The sequence below is a fragment of the Megalobrama amblycephala genome, linkage group LG9 (genome assembly GCF_018812025.1).
Source record: "Megalobrama amblycephala isolate DHTTF-2021 linkage group LG9, ASM1881202v1, whole genome shotgun sequence".
In the NCBI taxonomy this organism is placed as follows: domain Eukaryota; kingdom Metazoa; phylum Chordata; class Actinopteri; order Cypriniformes; family Xenocyprididae; genus Megalobrama; species Megalobrama amblycephala.
Genome location: NC_063052.1, coordinates 23,751,618 through 23,776,014, shown reverse-complemented (window position 1 = coordinate 23,776,014; position 24,397 = coordinate 23,751,618). Strand labels below are relative to the sequence as shown.

Below are 24,397 nucleotides of genomic sequence, written 5' to 3'. Positions count from 1 at the left end.
TTGTATTTCAGACATTGTTTATGCTTTCAAACGTTCAGTCAATCTTATGTCAACAGATATGATCCTTCTATTATATCTGTCTGCCGTAGCAACTATTCTTCTAATCTAGAAGAGCTGACCAGACTACTGACCACTGTGCTGTACTGCCATCTAGTGGTATCTCCGTAAAATGTTCTACCTAAGAGCTGGCGCGGCCATTGTAACTTGAGTGTCGAGGCTTCACTTCTCATCTGCTTTCAGATATTGTAGCTGTTCAAAAACTGTCCGTTATGCTGCCTGATATTGCAAACTGTTATTTTTTTTTTTATCATATTATTTTATATTATTATCCTAATCGTAAACACACTGGTTTGTAGTGCAAATTATTTGACTATTTAGGCCTACTACATTTTGTTATTCTTCCAGTTATTTACTATAGCGACTAATGAATTGAAAGTGCCCGCACATTCACAGAAAAAGTTTACTTCCGCGTTGCAACAGGTGAATACTAAGAACAGACACAACGGAAAGATCTTCTCTGTTGCAGTAACAATGGACTACAATTCTCAGTGAGCATTGCGCGAAGTTTACGGTTGCTAAGCAACGCTGTCAGACGAAGATGGACGCTTCCGAGACGCTAAGAGATGAAGTTACTTTACAAGGTGAAATAACACTTTTGACGGGTCATTTTGACACACAACAATGTGTTTGAGAAACGCGTCGTGTTCGTTTCTCGTTTAAACGTAATTCTTAAGCAAATTTGATGAAAAACAAAAAACAGAACTCTTGGTCATTAGCAGTAAACAAACTTGACATCTGTTTGCCTAACAACCAATTATTGTCATATAAAGAAATATTAAAATTGTTTATCAAAATGTAATGCTGACATATTAGCACATTCATCTTGCATATTTTCTCATTTATGTGACAAAAGCATAATTTTCATGATTTGTCCTGTTTTAATGGCATTTTAATTACAGAGCAGGCAGATGTTGTGGGGGTTGAAGAGTGTGAAGGAAACCCTGAGGAAGAGCACAAGAAGTTAATCCCACATGACATGTATTACAACTATGAGGACCTGTGCTCCAGACCCTTCATCACAGCAGACTCCAACATCCCACAAAACCTACTGCACCTGTTGTATCCACAGCAGCTAACATTATATAAAAGATGTACTATATTACTACTGTACAGTATAATGCTGTATATGCTGCTGGTCAAAAGTTTGAAATAATTAAGATTGTTTTAATGTTTTTTTGCTCACCAAGGCTGATCAAAAATACAGTAAAAACAGTAAGATTGTGAAATATTAAATTTTTTTCTATTTGAATATATTTTAAAATGTACAGCAGCCATTGTACGTCAGTCTTTAGTGTCACATGTTCCTTTGCTAATATGCTGATTTGCTACTCAAGAAACATTTCTTATTATTATCAATGCTGAAAACAGTTGAGCTGCAAAAGTTGGGCTAATTAAGATTAAAACAAAAATGAAATTAATACTTTTATTCTGTAAGGACACATTTAATTGATCAAATGTGACAGTGAAGACATTTATAATGTGTTACAAAATATTTTTATTTCAAATCAATGCTGTTCATTGAACTTTCTATTCGTCATGATAAGAAATATCATGGTTTCCACAAAAATATTAAAAAGCAAAAACTTTTCAACATTGATAATAATAAGAACCATTAATAATTGATCACCAACAATAATTGATAATAATTTCTGAAGGATTGTGTGACACTAAAGCTAGCTTTGGTGTGTGTGTAAGAGACTTTTTAACATCTGACTTCTCTAACTTCTAAAACATTAAAAATCTTAATCATTCCTAACTTATATATGTATGTATGTGTGTGTGTAATGAAGTTTGCTGACTATCTGTTCATTTCAATTGCTCCTTAAACTGAGCCCAGACATTCGTTTGGCTATGACTGCGGACGGAGAGGAAACCTACAGCTACTGGATGAGCACACTTTGGCCTTCATAGCTGGAAATCTGCTCATCCTATTGGATGTGCATACCAAAGAGCAGCGTTACATCCGCTCTAGCAGTGGGGGCGGCATTGGTGCCATCATGGTACATTAATACTGTTACAGTTCTCAGCGTAAATGAGTACAACCCCTTTGAAAAGTAACATTTTAAACAATATCTCAATGAACAAATTTCCAAAATGTTGACAGGACTAAGTTTAATATAACATCTGTTTAACTTATAACATGAAAGTAAGGTTAATGATATAACATTTTTCAGTTTTACTCAAATTAGGGTGATGCAAAAATGAGTACACCCCACAACAAAAACTACTACATCTAGTACTTTGTATGTCCTCCATGATTTTTAATGACAGCACCAAGTCTTCTAGGCATGGAATGAACAAGTTGGCGACATTCTATCTTTTTCCATTCTTCAAGAATGACCTCTTTTAGAGACTGGATGCTCAACTTGTCTCTTCAGAATTCCTCATAGATGTTCGATTGGGTTCAGATCAGGAGCCACTGAATCACTTTCACCCTGTTCTTCTTCGGAAATTCAACAGTGGCCTTAAATGTGTGTTTAGGATCATTGTCATGTTGGAAAAGTGCATGACGACCAAGGGCACGGAGTGATGGTAGCATCTTCTCTTTCAATATAGTGCAGTGCATCTGTGAATTCATGATGCCATCAATGAAATGCAGCTCCCCGTCACCAGCAGCACTCATGCAGCCCCACATAAGGACACTGCCACCACCATGTTTCACTGTAGGCACCATACATTTTTCTTTGTATTCCTCACCTTTGCGACACCATACAGTTTTGAAGCCATCAGTTCCAAAAACATTTATCTTGGTCTCATCACTCCAGAGTATAGAGTCCCAGTAGTCTTCATCTTTGTCAGCATGGGCCCTGACAAACTCCAAGCGGGCTTTTTTGTGCCTGGGCTTTAGGAGAGGCTTCTTTCGTGGACGGCACCCATGCAAGCCATTCCTCTGCAGTGTACACCATATTTTGTCACGGGAAATAGTCACCCCAGTTTGGCTTTCTACTTCTTTAGATAACTGCAGTGAACTTGTATGCTGATTTTCTTCAACCCTTCTCATCAGAAGACGCTCCTTTAGAGGTGTTAACTTCCGTGCACGACCTGGACGTCTCTGTGAGATGGTTGCATTTCCATCTTTTTGAAATTTTTGTACCACTTTTGCTATAGTATTCTGACTGATAAGTAAAGCTTTGCTGATCTTCTTGTAGCCTTCACCTTTCTGGTGTAAAGAAATTATTTTCTTTCTTAGGTCTTGTGACATTTCTTTTCCATGTGGTGCCATTGCTGACAGCATGAAATGGGAAGGGGTTTTAACACCCTTTTATAGTCAACTGTCTGCTGGACACCTGTGTAATGAATAATTAGAGTCACCTTTGGTTGAATTCTTGTTAAATTAGACATTTGTAATCTAAAATTTAGCTTTGCTCCAGAGACTTTCAGTGGGGTGTACTCATTTTTGCATCACCCTAATTTGAGTAAAACTGAAAATTTTGTTCTCTAAGTTATATTATTAACCTTACTTTCATGTTATAAGTTAAATAGATGTTATATAAAACTTGGAAATTGTTTTTGTGTTTATTGAGATATTGTTTAAAATGCAAAGGGGGCGTACTCATTTACGCTGAGCACAGTATTTAGGTGACTGTATGTAAATGGAAATGCAAAGGCAAGTGACATGAGTGTATGAGCAACATGAGAAAAGTCATAGCACTTACAGGCTCATGCAGTCATATTAACATTTATATTCATCATTCATTTTACACTGTATAGTATGCACATTAATTATGCACAATTATGGGGTTACTATACAGATTTTTGTGGACCTGAAGACCTAATATCTACTTTTTTCTCTTCAAAGACTCATCCAAGTAAGCAATATTTCACAGTGGCAGAGAAAGGCCATCAGCCTAATATCATCATATATGAGTACCCATCCCTGCAGCCTTACAGGATCCTCAGAGGTAGGACATCATTGGCAGATCAAATGTCTTACAAAAGTATAACTTAAATTGGAACAAGATGTGATATGAGACAGAATCATACATCATTTTAGTCTGTTTGTTTTTAATGTGAAGGTGGCACAGGCAGCACATATAGCTATGTGGATTTTAATCGTGATGGCTCTTTACTGGCCAGTGTGGGTGGTGCTCCAGACTACATGCTTACACTGTGGGACTGGAGGCAAGAACAAGTGACGCTGTGCAATAAAGCTTTTTCTCAGGACGTCTACAGGGTCACCTTTTCCCCCGACTGTGTCGGACAGCTCACTACATCTGGCACAGGACACGTTAGGTCTGTATTAGATTAATTTATCCAGTTATGTATTATTTACATTTAAAACATTTTTTACAAAGATCTTTCAAAGATGCTTTTTGTATGTTAAGAAAGAATATGTACTGTTCAAAGATTCTTGAGCAGCAAATCAGCATATTAGAATGATTTCTGAAGGGTCATGTGAAACTGAAGAATGAAGTAATGATGCTGACAATTCAGATTTACTATTACAGGATTAAATAAAAAAAAAAGAAGAAAAAAAGTTATTTTAAAATGTTGTAGTGTTTCACAATATTACTGTTTTTACTGTATTTCAAATAAAAGCAGAGAAAAGAGACTTTTTCAAAACCATTATAAAAACTTACTGACCCCAAGCTTTTGAACAGTCTATGTATGTGCTGAGAGAGTTTGGGTTTAATGTTTTTTAGATTCTGGAAAATGGCCAATACCTTCACTGGTTTAAAGTTGCAAGGGTTACTAGGAAGTTTTGGAAAAACAACTGTAACAGATATAGAAGGATATGTGGAGCTTCCGGATGGAAAGGTTATTTTTCAGCACCTTCTTACATTTTGCATATTCACACACAGACCTACACACTTTTTAATGAAATATGTTCTTGAAGAAATAATTATTTCTCTCTCTCAGGTTGTGTCAGGATCAGAGTGGGGGAATATGCTCCTTTGGGAGGGGGGTCTGATAAAGGTGGAAATATGCCGTAAAGGTAGACGCACCTGTCATAGCGGAACCATTTACCAGTTTAACCTGGATGAGGGAGAACTAATGACTGTAGGATCTGATGGTGTAGTCAGAGTAAGTACAGATTGATTATAGTACAGAGAGATTATGCTACTTTTTTTGCTTTTGCTAAAAAGTGTAAACTTATTTGAAACAAATTTATTACACAGGGAGGATGTTTTGGTTTTTAAAGTAATTTCTCCATCTTTTTCCTCAGAGCTGGAATTTGGAGACCATAGACACTGCAGATGCAGTTGATGACAGTGGCCTGTTTGAGATTGAACCCATGAATGAGATAACAGTAGGCCGTAATGTCAGCTTGTATTCTATGGTCAAGAGCTCCATCCCAGAAACCTCCATCTGGTTCGCTCAGGTATAAAATCTTTTTCTTTTAGATGTGGATCTTGCATTATTTATTTATTTATTTATTTTTGACAATGAAAATTGTCCCTAACACTAAACCTAGAATGAGTATATATATATATATATATATATATATATATATATATATATATATATATATATATATACAGTCGGTACGGAAAGTATTCAGACACCCTTAAATTTTTCACTCTTTGTTTGTACACATAGCACCCCGTATTGACAGAAAAACACAGAATTGTTGACATTTTTGCAGATTTATTAAAAAAGAAAAACTGAAATATCACATGGTACTAAGTATTCAGACCCTTTGCTGTGACACTCATATATTTAACTCAGGTGCTGTCCATTTCTTCTGATCATCCTTGAGATGGTTCTACACATTCATTTGAGTCCAGCTGTGTTTGATTATTCTGATTGGACTTGATTAGGAAAGCCACACACCTGTCTATATAAGACCTTACAGCTCACAGTGCATGTCAGAGCAAATGAGAATCATGAGGTCAAAGGAACTGCCTGAAGAGCTCAGAGACAGAATTGTGGCAAGGCACAGATCTGGCCAAGGTAACAAAAAAAATTCTGCTGCACTTAAGGTTCCTAAGAGCACAATGGCCTCCATAATCCCTAAATGGAAGACGTTTGGGACGACCAGATCCCTTCCTAGAGCTGACTGTCCGGCCAAACTGAGCTATTGGGGGAGAAGAGCCTTGGTGAGAGAAGTAAAGAAGAACCCAAAGATCACTGTGGCTGAGCTCCAGAGATGCAGTCGGGAGATGGAAGAAAGTTGTAGAAAGTCAACCATCACTGCAGCCCTCCACCAGTCGGGGCTTTATGGCAGAGTGGCCCGACGGAAGCCTCTCCTCAGTGCAAGACACATGAAAGCCCGCATGGAAAATAAAAAAAACCTGAAGGACTCCAAGATGGTGAGAAATAAGATTCTCTGGTCTGATGAGACCAAGATAGAACTTTTTGGCCTTAATTCTAAGCGGTATGTGTGGAGAAAACCAGGCACTGCTCATCACCTGTCCAATACAGTCCCAACAGTGAAGCATGGTGGTGGCAGCATCATGCTGTGGGGGTGTTTTTCAGCTGCAGGGAGAGAATGACTGGTTGCAATTGAGGGAAAGATGAATGCGGCCAAGTACAGGGATATCCTGGACGAAAACCTTCTCCAGAGTGCTCAGGACCTCAGACTGGGCCGAAGGTTTACCTTCCAACAAGACAGTGGCTTCACAACAACTCCGTGACTGTTCTTGAATGGCCCAGCCAGAGCCCTGACTTAAACCCAATTGAGCATCTCTGGAGAGACCTAAAAATGGCTGTCCACCAATGTTTACTATCCAACCTGACAGAACTGGAGATGATCTGCAAGGAGGAATGGCAGAGGATCCCCAAATCCAGGTGTGAAAAACTTGTTGCATCTTTCCCAAAAAGACTCATGGCTGTATTAGATCAAAAGGGTACTTCTACTAAATACTGAGCAAAGGGTCTGAATACTTAGGACCATGTGATATTTCAGTTTTTCTTTTTTAATAAATCTGCAAATATGTCAACAATTCTGTGTTTTTCTGTCAATATGGGGTGCTGTTACATTAATGAGGGGAAAAAAAATGAACTTAAATGATTTTAGCAAAGAGTGAAAAATTTAAGGGGGTCTGAATACTTTCCGTACTCAGATATATATATATATATATATATATATATATATTTTGAGATATTTTGTTTGTGTGTGTGTGTTTGATTTTAACAGGACTCGAAAGGCAGTATTTGGAAACTGGATCTCTCATTCTCTAACATTGTGAGTCATGTTAAACAGGAGCTTAATCTTTTTTTTTTTGATGGTGGGTCCGTTAAGCATTTTTTTCTGGTCCTTTGTTTTGCAGACCCAAGATCCAAAGTGTCTCTTCTCATTTCATGCTGGTGCCATTCAGGGCATGGATGTTTCTGAAAGTAGCCACCTCATGGCTACTACAGCATTGGACTGTAAGAAAAAAATGTAGCATTGACCAAACATATACCCACATACACAGACCTATAATGTGCTTCTGTAAACATTGACAAATACATTTTTTATCCTACCCAGCTTCTGTCAGGGTGTTTGACTTTCTTTCAAAGAAAGAGCTCACGATGAGTCGCTTCAAACAAGGAGGGACAACACTCACCTGGGCCTCAGACATGGTAATGTAAATAAACCTCTCAGAAACCTCTTATATTTGGATACTCTCTGTGCATCATAGGGATGAGTGTATAGGGATGTCCATTGTTCAATATTAAAATACAGACAATACAGATTGTTTCAAAGCAGTTTTACAGTGATAACAGGAAAATGATTCAATGATGCAAACAGTTCATTTCAGCTGGACAGCAGCAATGTTCAGCTGAAGTCAGTTCAGTGTTGATTCAGTTCCGTTGTAAAGATTGTCAATTATTAAATTAGTTCATTTAATCTATAAAACAGTTACGCAGAAAAACAGTCATGTCCTCGTCCAGCTCAGTTCAGTTCTCATCCAATACTGTCAGGTCAGTCAAATCAATAATATTGCTGAATACTGTGTCCCCAACTTGACATTGAAACTCAGTATTGATATTGATACTCTTTACTATTTTGTCTGAATAATTAAAAAACAAACACACACACACACACACACACACACACACACACACACACACACACACACACACACACACACACACACACAAAACCCTAAAATATATATTTTAAATTCTACAGTGTTGTTATTTTAAACTAAAATGAAAACAATTTAATAATCATTTTAATAAGTGAAATAATGCTGAAATAAAATGCAACAAAAACATTACATGGAACTTAAAACTAGAAATAGGTATGTTGCCTTTGCAACTAACTAAAATAAATTGGTTTAAGTTGAAGTGCTAAATTTACTAAAACAAATTATGAAATAAGAATAAATTAAAGATATATAGAAATATTACAAAAATTATAAAGACAAATACACATAACAAAATTACCAAGACTTAAACTAAAATGAAAACTGAAAATAGAAAAATAAAATCAAATTCAAATTATGAATAAATACTATAATAGTATATTATATATAGTATATTGAAATACTATAATAGTATATGAGATGAAGATTACATTTTAACAATGTAATAATTATTAGTGTTTTTAAGTGAAAGTGTAATGACAGCAAAGGTAACTTAATTGTAAAAATAGGTCTTTCACAAATACATATCCAATATCAAACAATACAGATAAATTTAAAAGTCTCTATTACCAGTATAATACCAATCTTTGTGCATATTGGATGTTGATGGATAGTGTCTGTCTCCGCAGCTGAACAGTGCCGGGGGTCTGCTGGTTGTCGGTTTTGATGATGGTGTGGTACGTCTCTTGGAGCTGTATAACCCTAAGAGTTTGCACACGGTTGCAGGGCGCACACACTCTGGAGATGCCGAACTCCGCCTTAGACAAGCTCTCAAGCCCCACAATGCACCTGTCATGGCCATCGCTTATGAGAGAAATAGAAAGATCATGGCTACTGGGGTAAGGTTTGAGTGAGTGAGCAGGATTTGTGTCAGAATATTCTGCTGTGTTAATATGATATTCTTTTGCTCTCTCTCTCTCTTCAGAGCACAGACAACACTGTTTTCTTCTTTACGGTGGGAGAAAGATATGAGCCAATTGGGTTTATTACTGTCCCAGGTCCTGTGCAAGGCCTGGAGTGGTCACCTCAGTCACATGTGAGTGATGATGTTAGTTTACAGTGCAACTCACTGAGGCTCTTGTTGTGATTGTGTCATATATGATTTATCGAAGCACTGAAGGTTTGTGTATGTGTTTAAAGGTAAAAAACACTCTGCTGATCTTCTGTCAAAATGGTCATGTGGTGGAAGTTCAATGTCCTGATCCTGGAGCTCAGACTGGTGGAAACACCTTCCAGCTCTCAGAAATTCCTACAATGCATTTCTGCTTCAGCAGCATCAAGTCCCGAATTAAGGTTACCCACTGAGTCTCTCTTTGCCTTTCTCTCTCTATTTCTCTTAAAGGGTTAGTTCACCCAAAAATGAAAATTCTGTCATTAATTACTCACCCTCATGTCGTTCCAAAGCTTTACGGATCTTTTGTTTCGAATCAGTGGTTCGGAGCTTATATAAAATAGTCATGTGATTTCAGCTTCGTTACGTCATAAGTGTTTCGAAACGTTTTGAAATTTCAATTGTTCAAGTGACTTTGAAAGTTTAAAACACGTTCCGAATCACTGATTCGAAACAAAAGATTCGACAAGCTTTGAAGCTTCATGAAGTTGCACCACTGGGTGATTCAGAAACCAGTTTAATTAATTTATTATTTTTTTTTAAAAAATTCTAAATTTAATTTGTTTTAATTTTTTTATTTTTATAAATCTATTGATTGGGAATCATATTCATTTCAGTAATAATATGCACAGTGATGATACCAACAAAATGATTAAAATCACAGCAGTGGTCTGTAATGTCTATAATGTTTAATGTTCCACTTCTATAATTTTGCCACACATGGATGCATGTGTGTTTGCAGAGAGATGCAGAGATAGCACTCAGGCAGGCCAGAAAAGAGGAGAAGAAGAAAGAGAGGGAGGAGCGCTTGAAGAAACTGTTGGAGCAGAAGCCAGATGCCACAGAGGAAGAACTACAGGAGAAAGAGCAAGAAGAAGATGAGGAAGAAGTGGAACTGCCTCCTCTTTACATTCCATCTCGACCCAGTCCTTTACACTGCGGCTTTTACTCAACACCAGGGTCATTCTGGCTTTCTATGGTAAATGCAGTACATACACTCACAGACAAACACTACTGTTGAAAAGTTTGAGGTTATTAAGATTTTTTGTTTGTTTTTGTTTTGAAATAAAACAATATTTTTATTCAGTAAGGATGTATTAAATTGATCAAAAGTGATCTTTAATGTTACAAAAGATTTCTATTTTAAGTAAATGCTGAAAAGTTCTTTCAAACTTTCTATTCATCAAAGAATCCTGCAAAATATATCACTGTTTCCACAAAAATATTAAGCAGCACGTGCAATGATAGTAATAAGAAATGTTTCTTGAGCAAATCAGCACATTAGAATGATTTCTGAATGACAATGTGACACTGAACACTAAAAATTCAGGTTTGCTATTATAGGAATAGACTACATTTTAAAATACATTCAGTTATTTTAAATTGTAATAATATTTCACAATATTACTGTGTTTACTGTATTTTTGCTTAAATAAATGCAGCCATGGTGAGCATAAGAGACTTCTTTTAAAAAATCTTTCATATCCCAAATTTTTGAACTGTAATGTTACTAATACATGTGTGTGTCACTAAAATGCCTCTCTCTTTCAGGGTGGCTATGACTCAGGGTATCTGTACCACTGTAATTTCTCTGAACAGCAGAGCAAAGATCCATTAGAGAGGAAAGATGAGCCCTTCTTCTTCATACCTGTACATGACACAGACCATAACCCCATTCTCACCATCACTTTCAAGTGAGGTTTTTCTCTCTCTACACTTGGTGTGTCTGTGTGTGCATGTGTTTCTCTAATAGCCTAGGAACTGAGAAATGATTATTAGCTTCCTTATTTGATTCTTTGTTATTTTCGAGTCAGTATTTATATTCAACAATTAATCAGAAAGATAATATTTTCTATAGCTTACTTCTTACTCTTCCCGTCTTAGTTCCAGCAGGCAGTTATTGTTATGTGGCATGGAGGACGGCAGTATTCGAGTGTACCCCGTACAGGCCTCGGACCATCAGCTCAGCTCCATGCAGGCGTACTGGGCCCTCAGCGTCCATGACAACCAGTACGGCCATGTGTGCCACGTTCGCTTCAGCTTTGATGATATGTTTGTCCTGACAGCAGGAGAGGATGGCAACATCTTTTCCTTCAGCTGTTTGTCAGAGGAGGAGCTCCAGAAAGCCATGCAGCTCAAACATGCTAAAGTGCCGTCTCCACGGGTTAGTGTATATATATGTTTGTGGGTGGGTAAGTCTGTACTTCTTTGTTTCAACTTTACCACATTACTCTGTCACGAAAACAGGTTGGGCTAGAGATGGAGAAAGCAGCACAGGACATAGAGGATCCATCTGCTTACAGGTGACAATGTGTATTTAATTAAGGCAAGCAATAGGGTCAAGGCTTGTGTTTTTATATGCTACTTACAAGAGCAGTGCTTATCTCTGTGCTTTTCTGTGTGCCATAGCCCCCCAGTGGGCCACAGAGGTACTGTCATTTGTAAATAATCTTTAAAATATGTAAAGGTGTTCTAAGCGATGTCACGCGTTTTTAGGCCAAAACATTTTTTGTCACATACAGCAAACATCTCCTCACTATCCGCTAGCTGCCTATCCCCTGAACACACTGTAAAAAAACGCGAACTCTGTAGTTGCCACAAGCTCCGAAAACGGCAATAAAAACAAACTGGTGCAGCCTGGACCACAAAACATAATAAACATGCTCCAGCCAATAACCGACAAGAATGATTTTAAATGCGCATTCATGACTGTTTCAGGAAGCACGGAGGGGAGGGGGAGGAGGAGGAGGAGGGAGGGTCTAGCTAGCCTCTGTTTTGTTTGACAACACTTCGAACATCAACAGGAAGTTACTCCGCCCAGGATCGCTTAGAGCACCTTTAACACAAAACAAAATACCATTCACAACTCTCTTATGCTCACCAAGGCTACATTTATTCAATCAAAAATACAATAAAAACAGTAATATTGTAATATTTTTTATTTTAATGTGTTTTGAAAAGCTGAATTTTCAGCAGCCAACAAAATTAATTATGTCTTGTTCTCTTGTGATCATGCATAAAAAAATGGTCAAGACCACAACTTATTTATCATAAAAAATAGTCTCATTCACAAAGTGCTTAATTGACAACAACTTTTAAATATAGGACTATGTATATAATTTTATAAATATAGACAAATACATAAACAGAATAATTAAGGGATAGTTCACCCAAAAATGAAAATTCTGTCATCATTTACCAACCAAGTTAGAACTAAGTATTTTTTAAACCTGTATGAATTTCTTTCTTCAGCTGAACACAAAAGAAGATATTTTTGAAGAATATGGATAACCAAACAGTTGATGGACGCCATTGACTTCCATAGTATGGAAGAAAATACTATGGAAGTCAATGGGGCCCATCAACTGTTAAGTTACAGACATTCTTCAATATATCTTCTTTTGTGTTCAGCAGAAGAAAGAAATTCATACCGGTTTGGAACAACTTGAGGGTGAGTAAATGATGACAGAATTTTCATTTTTGGGTGAACTATCACTTTAAGAACATAGATCTCACCTAATGTTAAGATCTGTTACGATAAGACACTGTTCACGGTTCTTGATTTTATGAATACAAATAAAAGGTAAAGCTTTCCTGTTATTTAAATATTTATTTATTCCATATTTAATGGTATTATATTTATTTGGTGCTAAATTTTTTTGGCTAAGGCTATTTTCTCAAAATAAATAAATTGATCTTGAGAAAACAAGACAAAAATTTTTATTCAATTTTATTTTAAAATTTTATATATAATCATATACTAAAATTTTATTTTATTCAATTTTATTTTAATCACAAAAACAAAACAAAACTAATTTTCTTTATCCATCACATCTTAGGGCTTTAAAAACACCAGTAAATAATGAGTACATAATGACAGAATTTCCATTTTTATTATTATGCATGGTGCTTGTTTACTTAGCATAAGTGTGTGTGTGCAGCATAGAAACAGCTAAACAGAAGCTGGAGCTGGACCGCATGCATAAGGAAGCTGAAGAGAGGAAACAGGAGCGGCGTAAGAAGCTGGCTGAACTGCAGAGTCGATTTCAAGCTTTACTGGAGCAGAACCTGAGCCTTCCTGAACACATTCGCCTCCATCGCTCGGTGCACAGCTCTCATACGCTTCCCGGCTCATTCACCTATTGCAGTGTAATGATTACATTGACACAATGATCTAACATAATATTTTATGGGTGTTTGTAGGAGTTTGAACTGGACCCGCGCTTCCACGAGGAGATTGAAAGACAGACTGAAGAGAGAGTGATGGAGGTCAGGAAAGAACTGTCCTGGGAGGAGGAGAAACACCGGATTGGCCTCAACAAACTACAGACCATGTACTATACCTCCACGCAGATCCACTTTTTCTTTATTACTTTACTGTTACATGTTTTTTCTTCTCAATGCCACTTTCTCTTCAAATTTCTCAAAATCTCCAAATATGTTACAAAACAAATTCTGTTATGATTTACTCACCCTCATGTTGTTCCAAATCTGTATTACTGACTTTCTTCTGTGGAACACAAAAGAAGATATTTTGAATGTTTCTGTCCATACAATCACAGTCAGTGGGGTCCAAAACAACACTGTATTCTTATGACTTTTATTGAATGGACAAAAACACTTGAAACAGTCTTAAAAATCTTGTGTTCTACAGAAGAAATGAAGTCAACGACATGAAACATGGCAGAATTTTAATTTTTTAATGAACTCTCCCTTTAGTCTTAGATGTTTCTAAAAAAGCTTTTAAAGGAAAAATTAAATGAGACAATTGTTGACACACAATATACAGTATAGCCATAAAATGAATAAACAAAAATATAAATCTGAGAAACTAGAAGCTTAAGCAAAAGTCTTCATTTGTAAATTTAATTTATTCTCATTGAATTGTAGGAAGAAACAATTGAGAACCACTGCTCTTATTTATTCTTTCAAATTGCTGTTGTCTCTGTAGGTTCTGGGAGTCAGTGGTGCAGGACACAGTCACAGTGTATGCGTTTAAGAGTGGACATAAGATCTCCAACTACCGGCTGTTGGCTCTGCCTGCCATGCAAATGCATCAGCACCAGCACGGCACAGCGGCCTCTCAGAGCGTACCCATGGAACAAGAGCATTGGCAGAACAAATCACAGCCCGGCAAAGAAATCAGCAACATTTCACGTGAGACAGGATGAGTGTGTTAAATTGACACCTAGACTTGTGTATGAGTGTATGTTTGCAGTCATCGATCTACTTCTCTCTTTCTAAGCAGTGCAGGATGAGTTGGTAACAGATTCTGTGATGCAGTCAGGAAGGATGCAGTCAGTGTCTCAGAAACTGGGCAGCAGAGAGGCAGAGAAACTCCGCAAAGCTGCTGAGAAGGCAGAGAAAGCTCGAGGCATGATAGAGAAGAGGAAAAAAGAGTGGGCAGAACTGTGAGTGAGTGCCAGTGTGTGTGTCTCTGTCTCCGTGTTTTTGTCTGTAACATTATTAATGCTTCTTCCTCAGCTATGCCTCAAAGCCTAGTGAAGACTATGAGGACCCTAAGGATGTGGAAGCGATTCGAATGGCTAAAGAGAAAATGGGTGACTTTAAGCTGAAGTCTGCGAAAGACTTTACTGTCCCTGAACACCTGAGGATGAACGTGGAGAAGAAGAGAGTGCAGTTAGTGGAACTGGAGAAGAAGGTGAATGACACAAACGGATCAGCATAAATCACACTGTCTTTAACAGAAATGTAAACTTTCCCCAACGTAAAAGTAGCCTAATATTTTGTAAACGTAATATAGACAGTGAATTTGAACTGTGTAATACTCAGTATGCTTTGATTTATTCATGTAATGGTAAACCTGAATTTTCCATGTCACATGATCCTTCAGAAATCATTCTACAGTATATGCTGATTTGGTGCTCAAGAAACATTTCTTATTATTAATGTTTTGGAAACAGTGATACATTTCTTTTTTGGAATCTTTGATGAATAAAAAGTTCATAAGAACAGCATTTATTTGAAATAAATTTTTTTAGCATTATAAAAATGTCTTTACTGTCACTTTTGATAAATTCAATACGTCCTTGCTGACCTGTTACTAACCCCAAACCTTTGAACCTTTTTTTTGTGTATTATTGTGAATGGAAATATTATTTTCATCAAATATGTATATATATATATATATATATATATATATATATATATATATATATATATATATATATATACAAACCCGATTCCAAAAAAGTTGGGACACTGTACAAATTGTGAATAAAAAAGGAATGCAATAATTTACAAATCTCATGAACTTATATTTTATTCACAATAGAATATAGATAACATATCAAATGTTGAAAGTGAGACATTTTGAAATGTCATGCCAAATATAGGTTCATTTTGGATTTCATGAGAGCTACACATTCCAAAAAAGTTGGGACAGGTAGCAATAAGAGGCCGGAAAAGTTAAATGTACATATAAGGAACAGCTGGACGAACAATTTGCAACTTATATGCACATACTGCATCAATTACAACATCATGGCTGCGTAGAAGAAGGATCCGGGCACTGAAATGGCCAGCCTGCAGTCCAGATGTGACAAAGAAGACCTAAGACAGTTGAGCAACTAGAAGCCTGTATTAGACAAGAATGGGACAACATTCCTATTCCTAAACTTGAGCAACTTGTCTCCTCAGTCCCCAGATGTTTGCAGACTGTTATAAAAAGAAGAGGGGATGCCACACAGTGGTAAACGTGGCCTTGTCCCAACTTTTTTGAGATGTGTTGATGCAATCTTATTAAAGGTGCTAAAGAGGATCTTTTCGTCGACTGAGAAACCAAAGACTGTTAGTGAGTTTTTGAAATGAGCGCATGCTTAAGAACAACCCCCCTCCTTCACAGCTCATTTCGAGGGAACGCCTCCCAAAATTCGTGCACGAGTATTGGAACACGAGTGTTTACCACCGGCATTCGCTGTGTCGTGTTAGTGGATTCATTATGTCGGACTCACCGCAGGTAACTCATAATCTGCAGTTGTTACTCCTGTCTCCTGACAAAAACATTGCATGCGGCGCCTGTAGAGTGTGGAAAGTTACTGGAGCGCGCAGCCGCGTACGTCTCGCACAAGGAACGTCATGGCAGTGATTGACAAGCCAGAGGGCCAATCGTTTACGCGATGATCGCGTAAACGATTGGCTGATGTTTTTAAGGCCCTACCTCGTGCACAGATTATGTATATTAATATTATTCCTTTCAGTGCACCTAATAAATAGTCTTTTATCAGTTAGTAAAGACAGTTTCAAGTAATATTGCAAAAATGTATAAAACAAAACATCCTCTTTAGCACCTTTAAAATCATCTTATTTTTCCCTTCTCAGTTTAAACATTTGATATGTCGTCTATGTTGTATTCTGAATAAAATATTGAAATTTGAAACTTCCACATCATTGCATTCTGTTTTTATTCACAATTTGTACAGTGTCCTAACTTTTTTGGAATCGGGTTTGTATATATATATATATATATATATATATATATATATATATATATATATATATATACAGTACAGTTCAAAAGTTTGGAACCACTAAGATTTTTAATGTTTTTAAAAGAAGTTTCGTCTGCTCACCAAGGCTACATTTATTTAATTAAAAATACAGTAAAAACAGTAATATTGTGAAATATTATTACAATTTAAAATAACTGTTTTCTATTTGAATATATTTCACAAAGTAATTTATTCCTGTGATGGCAAAGCTGAATTTTCAGCATCATTACTCCAGTCTTCAGTGTCACATGATCCTTCAGAAATCATTCTAATATGCTGATCTGCTGCTCAAGAAACATTTAATGTGTACAATTGTACAAAATATTTGTGTACAATATTTTTTTTCAGGATTATTTGATGAATAGAAAGTTCAAAAGAACAGTGTTTATCTGAAATCTAATCTTTTGTAACATTATAAATGTCTTTACTGCCACTTTTGATTGATTTAATGCATCCTTGCTGAATAAAAGTATTAATTTCTTTAATTTCTTTTCAAAAAAATAAAAATAAAAATTCTTACTGACCCCAAACTTTTGAACGGTAGTGTATAATGCTACAGACGCTTTGTATTTCAGATAAATGCTGTTCTTTTGAACTTTCTATTCATCAAGGAATCCTGAAAAAAAAAGTACACAACTGTTTTCAACATTGAAAATAATCATAAATGTTCATTGAGCAGCAAATCAGCATATTAGAATGATTTCTGAAGGATCATGTGACACTGAAGACTGGAGTAACGATGCTGAAAATTCAGCTTTGCATCACAGGAATAAATTACTTTGTCAAATATATTTAAATAGTACACAGTTATTTTAAATTATAATAATATTTCACAATATTACTGTTTTTTACTGTATTTTTAATTAAATAAATGTAGCCTTGGTGAGCAGACGAAAGTTCTTTTAAAAACATTAAAAATCTTAGTGGTTCCAAACTTTTGAACTGTACTGTATATATATAACTAAAATAACTAACTAACTAACTAACTAACTATTTAACTAAAATAAATTATATATTATATTTAATTTAATTTATATTTATATATAGATTATAAGCTCTTATGATCTACTAAATGATTTAACAGATAAATGCATGTGGTGGTCAACTTATTTTTATGTATGCTACAGATCTTTGAGAAGAAATCTGAGATGAACTCCCGTGTGATGGCTCTTAGAGACAGTAAGGTGGAGATCGTGTCTCAGCTTCATGCCAAGGTGGAGCAGCTACAGGCGATCCAGCAGCACCTGCCACCCGAGAAGCGTCATCCACTGCCAGCTGTGCCTGTCTTAATGCCAGAAGAGATTCCAGAGAGGAAACACAGATACACCCGGGCAACCTTGGAGCGTTACGCCACTCTTAGGGTAAAGATGGCTTCCACTGGCCTGGATGAACAACAGAATGGGGAGAACATCCTGGATCTGCTTGAACAAGAGACGCAACACACACACACTGAGGCTCAGAACACACACGTGGAGGATGAAGGTGTGGAAACACACTCTCAGAAGCAGGAAGAGGAGCTCACAGAGCTAGAGAAAGAGATGAGAGAAGTTGAGGAGACCAGAAATCTGTACCAGCAGGACAAACTTCTTAAACAGGTGAGTTTGGTGCGTATTATGAACTTCTAGAGGGATTTTATTTATCACAATCTGTGATAATGTCTTTCTCTCTTTCTGTAGATGGAGGAGGCAGTGTGGCGTTTCGACGCTGAGTTACGTGTGTTGCGTCACGAGAAACAAGAGTTGGATGTGTACATGAAAATGGCTGATCTAAGACACGTGACCCTGTTTGAGGAGCTGCTGCTTTTGAAGGAGTTTGAGAAGAGAGAGGACATACTACAGGAGCGACTGAACACCTATATACAGGAAGAGCAAGAGATCAGGGTGGGTGTGTTTTCATTTGTGCATGTAGTTTTATGTGTATGTGTCTAGTACAGAACAGTTTCCATATTCATTGTTTTGTGTGTCAGGCCAAGATGCATGAATGTAAGAAGCAGATGGAGCTGAAGAAGAGAGACATCCTGAGACTCCAAGGGAAGGACAAAACTCTCACCGCCACCTTTCAGGCCTCATTGGGGGAGAACAACAAGTTTGAGGAGTTCCTCACCCGAGTGTTTAAGAAAAAGATCAAGCGTACGAAGAAGAAAGAAACACATGGAGGTGAAGGTGAGCTGCAAGTGTGTGTTTTGTGTATTTCACCAGGTGAATCTCATAAAACCTGCCAAAATGTCACATTTCACCCTGAAAAATAATAAAAAGAAGTCATATTTTGCATAAAGGAAATATATTAAGCCCCTTTTTTCAAGACATTATTTTCAAGATGATTAAGCATCACTAGCTATAATCAATAGCTTCCAGTAAGTTGAGTTCCTGTCAAAGAGTGAACTCTGACCCGAGGTATGACGTATTGACGAATGCGGAAGCGCAGAGGATAGAGCAAAACAAAACACCTGTAACGAATTAGAAGTCTAAAATGAGAATTTTTAAGAGAAATGTCAGAGGAGCTTGAGTTTGTTGCCCAGCCCTATTTGTTTGAACCGTGAGAGGTGTCTACTCTCACCTAAGCTTACACTACATCATCATACGTCGGGTCAGAGTTCACTCTTCCTCTGGAACTCGATTTGCATATGACCATTGCCAGAAGCCAGTGATCATAGTTTGTTATAAATATGGATATTTAACTTACAAAAACGCATCGCTTCTTCAGATCCTTTATTAACCCCCTGGAGCTGTATGTATTACTTTTATGATGGATGGATGCTCTTTTTTGGGCTTCAAAATCCAAGTTACTAATGAGATTGTCTTTATTTTCAGTTTGAAAAATATCATTTTTCTTTAGATTTTTGGGGTAAAATATAATGTATTGGCAGCAACAGTTAGGATACAGATAAAATTGTCAGATATTGCCATCATCAGAGTTATGTTGAAATATAGAACATGTTATTCAAATATAATATTTATTTTGTTTATAACTCCTTCCATCAGGCGGTGATGTGACAGATGATGAAGATGACAGCGATGAAGACTCTGATGATGATTCAGACAGGGATAATGATGAGGATTATGATGACTCTGAGACTGGAGCTCCCCTGGATGACAGTGTGTGCCCACCAAGTAAGATCAACCCTTATTTATTAGAATTAATTATTTATTATATTATAAAACACATATCTTATTAATCACATATCTTATTGAATGCTTTCAAAAACCAGTTGTTTTTCTTAATGAACAATTATCTTATAAAACACATATCTCAATAAATGCTTTTTCAAATAACAGCATTATTTTTCTTAATAAACAATTATCTCCCACACACACACACACACACACACACACACACACACACACACACACACACACACACACACACACACACACACACACACACACACATATATATATATATATCAGTGGCGAGTGGTGACTTTTTTTTAACTGCAGTGCAGATACTGTACGTTTGATTTGTTACTTGTGTGTGTATATATATATATATATATATATATATATATATATATATATATATATATATATATATATATATATATATATATATATATATACACACACCCATCAGGCATAACATTATGACCACTGACAGGTGAAGTGAATAACACTGATTATCTCTTCATCACGGCACCTGTTAGTGGGTGGGAAATATTAGGCACCAAGTGAACATTGTGGCTGCGTCCGAAAACCTAGGTAGCTGTCTTGCTGCCTCGCTCTCTTATAAGAGAATGACTTGTACGGCAGCGTTTGTGCATGAAGGTACCTCATGAAACTGATTTCGGACAGACTTCTGAGGCAGCGTAATAGTTTAATGATCTACAGCAAAATAGCGCGAGCTTTGGTGAGAACTAAACAAATATTTAATTATTACAGTAGTAATTTCTCGATAGAAATGATATCAAAATTGAAATATGTTGGCCAAAATCATACATTTATACACAAACTGAGCAGCAAACGCAACTTTCGGACACCATTTTTATTTTTCTAGCTCAACTGTCACAGAATGGAAAGCACAGAATTGTGGGATATCAAAGGCAGCTAAGGATACATCTATGTTTCCTTCAAAAATCGATCTGAGGAAGGTATCTCATGAGACAGGAAGTGAAGCTAACACTGGATTCGGACATGCCTTGATGCCTTGTGTCCTCAGAAGGCAGCATTTTCCAGTTTTCGGACGCAGCCTGTGTCCTCAAAGTTGATGTGTTAGAAGCAGGAAAAAGGTGCAAGCATAAGGATTTGAGTGAGTTTGACAAGGGACAAATTGTGATGGCTAGACGACTTGGTCAGAGTTTCTCCAAAACTGCAGATCTTGTGGGGTGTTCCCGGTCTGCAGTGGTCCGTATCTATCAAATAATAAATCAAGGAAGGAACAGTGGTGAACCGGCGACAGAGTCATGGGCACATGATGCACATGGGGAGCGAAGGCTGGCCCGTGTGGTCTGATCCAACAGACTGCAGTTAATGCTGGTTCTGATAGAAAGGTGTCAGAATACACAGTGCATCACAGTTTGTTGCGTATGCAAAGCTGCAGACGAGTCAGGGTGCCTATGCTGACCCCTTTCCCTCGGCGAAACGCCAACAGTGGGCACGTGAGCATCAGAACTAAACCACGGAGCAATGGAAGAAGAAGTCCTGGTCTAATGAATCACGTTTTCTTTTACATCACGTGGATGGTCGGGTGCGTGTGCGTCACTTACCTGGGGAACACATGGCACCAGGATGCACTATGGGAAGAGGGCAAGCTGGCAGAGGAAGTGTGATGCTTTGGGCAATGTTCTGCTGGGAAAATTTGGGTCCTGTCATCCATGTGGATGTTACTTTGACACGTACCACCTACCCAAGCACTGTTGCAGACCATGTACAGCCTTCCATGGAAATGGTATTCCCTGGTGGCTGTGGCCTCTTTCAGCAGGATAATGCACCCTGCCACAAAATAGTTCAGGAATGGCTTGAGGAGCACAACAATGAGTTTTAGGTGTTGATTTGGCCTCCAAAATCCCCAGATCTCAATCCAATCGAGCATCTGTGGGATGTGCTGAACAAACAAGTCCGATCCATGGAGGCCCCACCTCGCAACTTACAGGACTTAAAGGATCCCCTGCTAACATCTTGGTGCCAGATACCACAGCACACCTTCAGGGGTCTAGTGGAGTCCATGCCTCGACGGGTCAGGGCTGTTTTGGCAGCAAACGGGGGACCAATACAACATTAGTAAGATGTTCATAATGTTATGCCTGATAGTTGTATATATGTATATAATATAAGTCCTGTCTCTGTGTTTCAGACTGTGATCCCGAGCTCTTTGATAACACACTGAGGTTGCGTGAACATCGTCTAGATGTGGAGGAGCAGCTGCAAGAGGAGATAAAAATTGTTGACAGTTTAAAGAAGGAGTGTGACACACTGGCCAAGAAAGTGAGAGATACTTCTTTCCACTCCTCCGACCTTTCTTTCTGTTACTTGTTTTTCAAAAGAACACCCTAAATAGACAATATGTTTGTTTGTGTAGGAGAAGATTGTGCAGAACAATCGTAAGGCAGCAGAGGGCGATCTGGAGCTCATCAATCGAGAAAAGCAGCAAAGGCTGAATGAAGTGGATGTGGTGGTGCCACTCAGACTGCATCAGGTGTGAACATAATTACACATACTGTACTTGTTGATTATCTTGTTATATTGTACATACTGTATGTTTACCATCTCAGCCTCTGCTAAAGTGTAACAACCAACATCAAGTCTCTCTCTTTCTCCTTGTCTGAGCAGATTGAATATGTGAATAATGGTCTCTTGCCGGGTAAGCTTGACTCAGCACTGATCCTGAACACAGCTGATCTACACCGTTTGCAGAAACGCATTAAAGAGTTACAGGAGGAGAAGACTGAACAGCGAGAGCTCTATAAACACGCCAAACAACAACACGTACAGCTCAGACACGACCTTAAAGACATGGAGGCCAAAATAATGGGTCAGAGATTTACATACATGATCACTATTTCAAATCACACGTACTTTCCTGCTAGTCATTATCTAGGCAATTTTACAGTGTATTATAAACTAATTTTCCAGTCTTTTTCACAAACTGAAGGACTATTTCTTTAAATTTGAGTTTTGAGTTTCAGTGTATAAATACATTGCATACATTTCTTTGCAGAGTCAGAAGTATGTTGTGAGCAGCTGATGCTCATGAAGTTTGGAAAGCTGGTTGAACTTGAAGTTCTGCAGACTCTTTCAGGCAACAGGAAGGTAGAGGAGATGAGACACGAGGTCAGAGAACGAGATGCGAAAAACACACAGGAGCTCAAACACTGGGAGGTACACTGACACAAAGAACTGGTGCATGGGACATCTGTGACCTTGTTTGGGGGTTGCTTTACATTACTGTTCAAAAGTTTGGGGTCTGTAAGTTTTTTGTAATACTTTTTGGAAGAAGTCTCTGAAAATCAAAAATAAAGTAAAAGCAGCAGTATTGTGAAATGTTAATACATTTTAATTTATTTAATATATTTTAAAATGTCATTTATTCTTGTGATCGCAAAGCTGAGTTTTCGGCAGCCATTACTCCAGTCTTCAGTGTCAAAACATTTTGATGAATTTAAAGTAGTTAAGCATTTATTTGAAACAGAAATCATCTATACATGTATTTATGGTCACTTTTGATCAATTTAATGCATCCTTGCTGAATAATAAGTATTTTATATAAAAAAAAAAAAACTTTCTGACCCCAAACTTACACAGTTGTGCATGTTATGAGGCAATTATTATTGTTGAATTTGCCATTTAGAGCAATATGTTCATTATTATTTGTGTGTGTACCAGGCAAAAGTTGCTGAAGCAAGAGAGGCACTGACTGAAGTCATGAAACAAAACACAGAGAGACTACGTAAAATGAACAGCCTGCTTAGTCAGAAAAAAGCATTGGACGACCAACTCAACTCCAAACAGAGGAAGACGGTATTCTTTCATTATTCACATTTCATCACTTTCCTCACATTGATAAAACCAGATATCTGACATGATTTGGTTTACTATATTTCCATTTGAATTTCTGCAAATTGACTGCAGTTTAGCACCTGCAGCTGTGAATTCATTTGCAGGACACTCCTCAGACATTCAAACGCATGTGTTTGTTTAAGGTGGGTCAGTTCCAAGGCCGTCTGGTAGAGAAACAGGAACTACAGAGGCTGCAGCAGCTGGTAGCAAGTTCAAGCACAAGACATTGAGGCTCTCAGCAATGAGATCCGTGCTCTCTCACGCAAAGATGGACACATCCTCCCTCCACTCGAACCTGTCCCGCCTCCAATTCCCGCCCCACCCCACAGACACACAGCAAGCAATTCTGGTGTGCACAGGAAACTCAACCTCAGCAGCAAAGCTGTGAAATAGATCCACAAAATCAGCATGTTAGTACACAGACCTCAAACTATCAATCTGTTCCTGTAGACATATATGATAGGCTAAATATGCAGTTGTCTAAATGCAATAAATTCTTACCTTGGTGATTTTAATGTGTTTTAATGCATCTTCTTCCTCATAACTTACCTTCTTGGAAATTGCTGTATAACCTCTGAAATGTTCCCCATTATTTTATCATAATAATCAGGCAAGTTTGAAATCCAAATCACAATGTCAAAGCACTACTCAATCATATCAAATAGAAAATGATACTGTGCATGAGCAGTTGACATGTCACAACATTGC

General features: G+C 37.4%; 1 protein-coding gene across 1 annotated transcript; it reads left to right on the top strand.

Moving 5' to 3' along the window:
- Positions 1-492: 492 nt before the first annotated feature.
- Positions 493-24,204, top strand: LOC125275368 (cilia- and flagella-associated protein 44). Its single transcript, XM_048202217.1, has 33 exons — positions 493-641; positions 960-1,119; positions 1,898-2,060; positions 3,860-3,962; positions 4,077-4,293; positions 4,704-4,818; positions 4,921-5,085; positions 5,228-5,383; positions 7,142-7,189; positions 7,275-7,374; positions 7,475-7,569; positions 8,708-8,917; positions 9,004-9,114; positions 9,219-9,371; positions 9,932-10,168; positions 10,741-10,883; positions 11,074-11,353; positions 11,437-11,492; positions 13,131-13,293; positions 13,393-13,523; positions 14,141-14,346; positions 14,438-14,600; positions 14,674-14,851; positions 17,828-18,295; positions 18,377-18,580; positions 18,667-18,862; positions 19,682-19,810; positions 21,987-22,117; positions 22,212-22,328; positions 22,463-22,664; positions 22,851-23,011; positions 23,516-23,650; positions 23,833-24,204. The coding sequence occupies exons 1-33, from the start codon at positions 599-601 to the stop codon at positions 23,917-23,919; spliced, it is 5,226 nt and encodes a 1,741-aa protein (XP_048058174.1). The 5' UTR covers positions 493-598; the 3' UTR covers positions 23,920-24,204.
- Positions 24,205-24,397: the final 193 nt, after the last annotated feature.

Coding starts and splice junctions, on each gene's coding strand:
- LOC125275368 (XM_048202217.1), top strand. CDS start 599: ATGGACGCTTCCGAGACGCTAAGAGATGAAGTTACTTTACAAG. Junction 14,347..14,437: donor AGAAATCAGCAACATTTCAC/GTGAGACAGGAT, acceptor CTTTCTAAGCAG/TGCAGGATGAGTTGGTAACA. Junction 23,651..23,832: donor ACTCCAAACAGAGGAAGACG/GTATTCTTTCAT, acceptor TGTTTGTTTAAG/GTGGGTCAGTTCCAAGGCCG.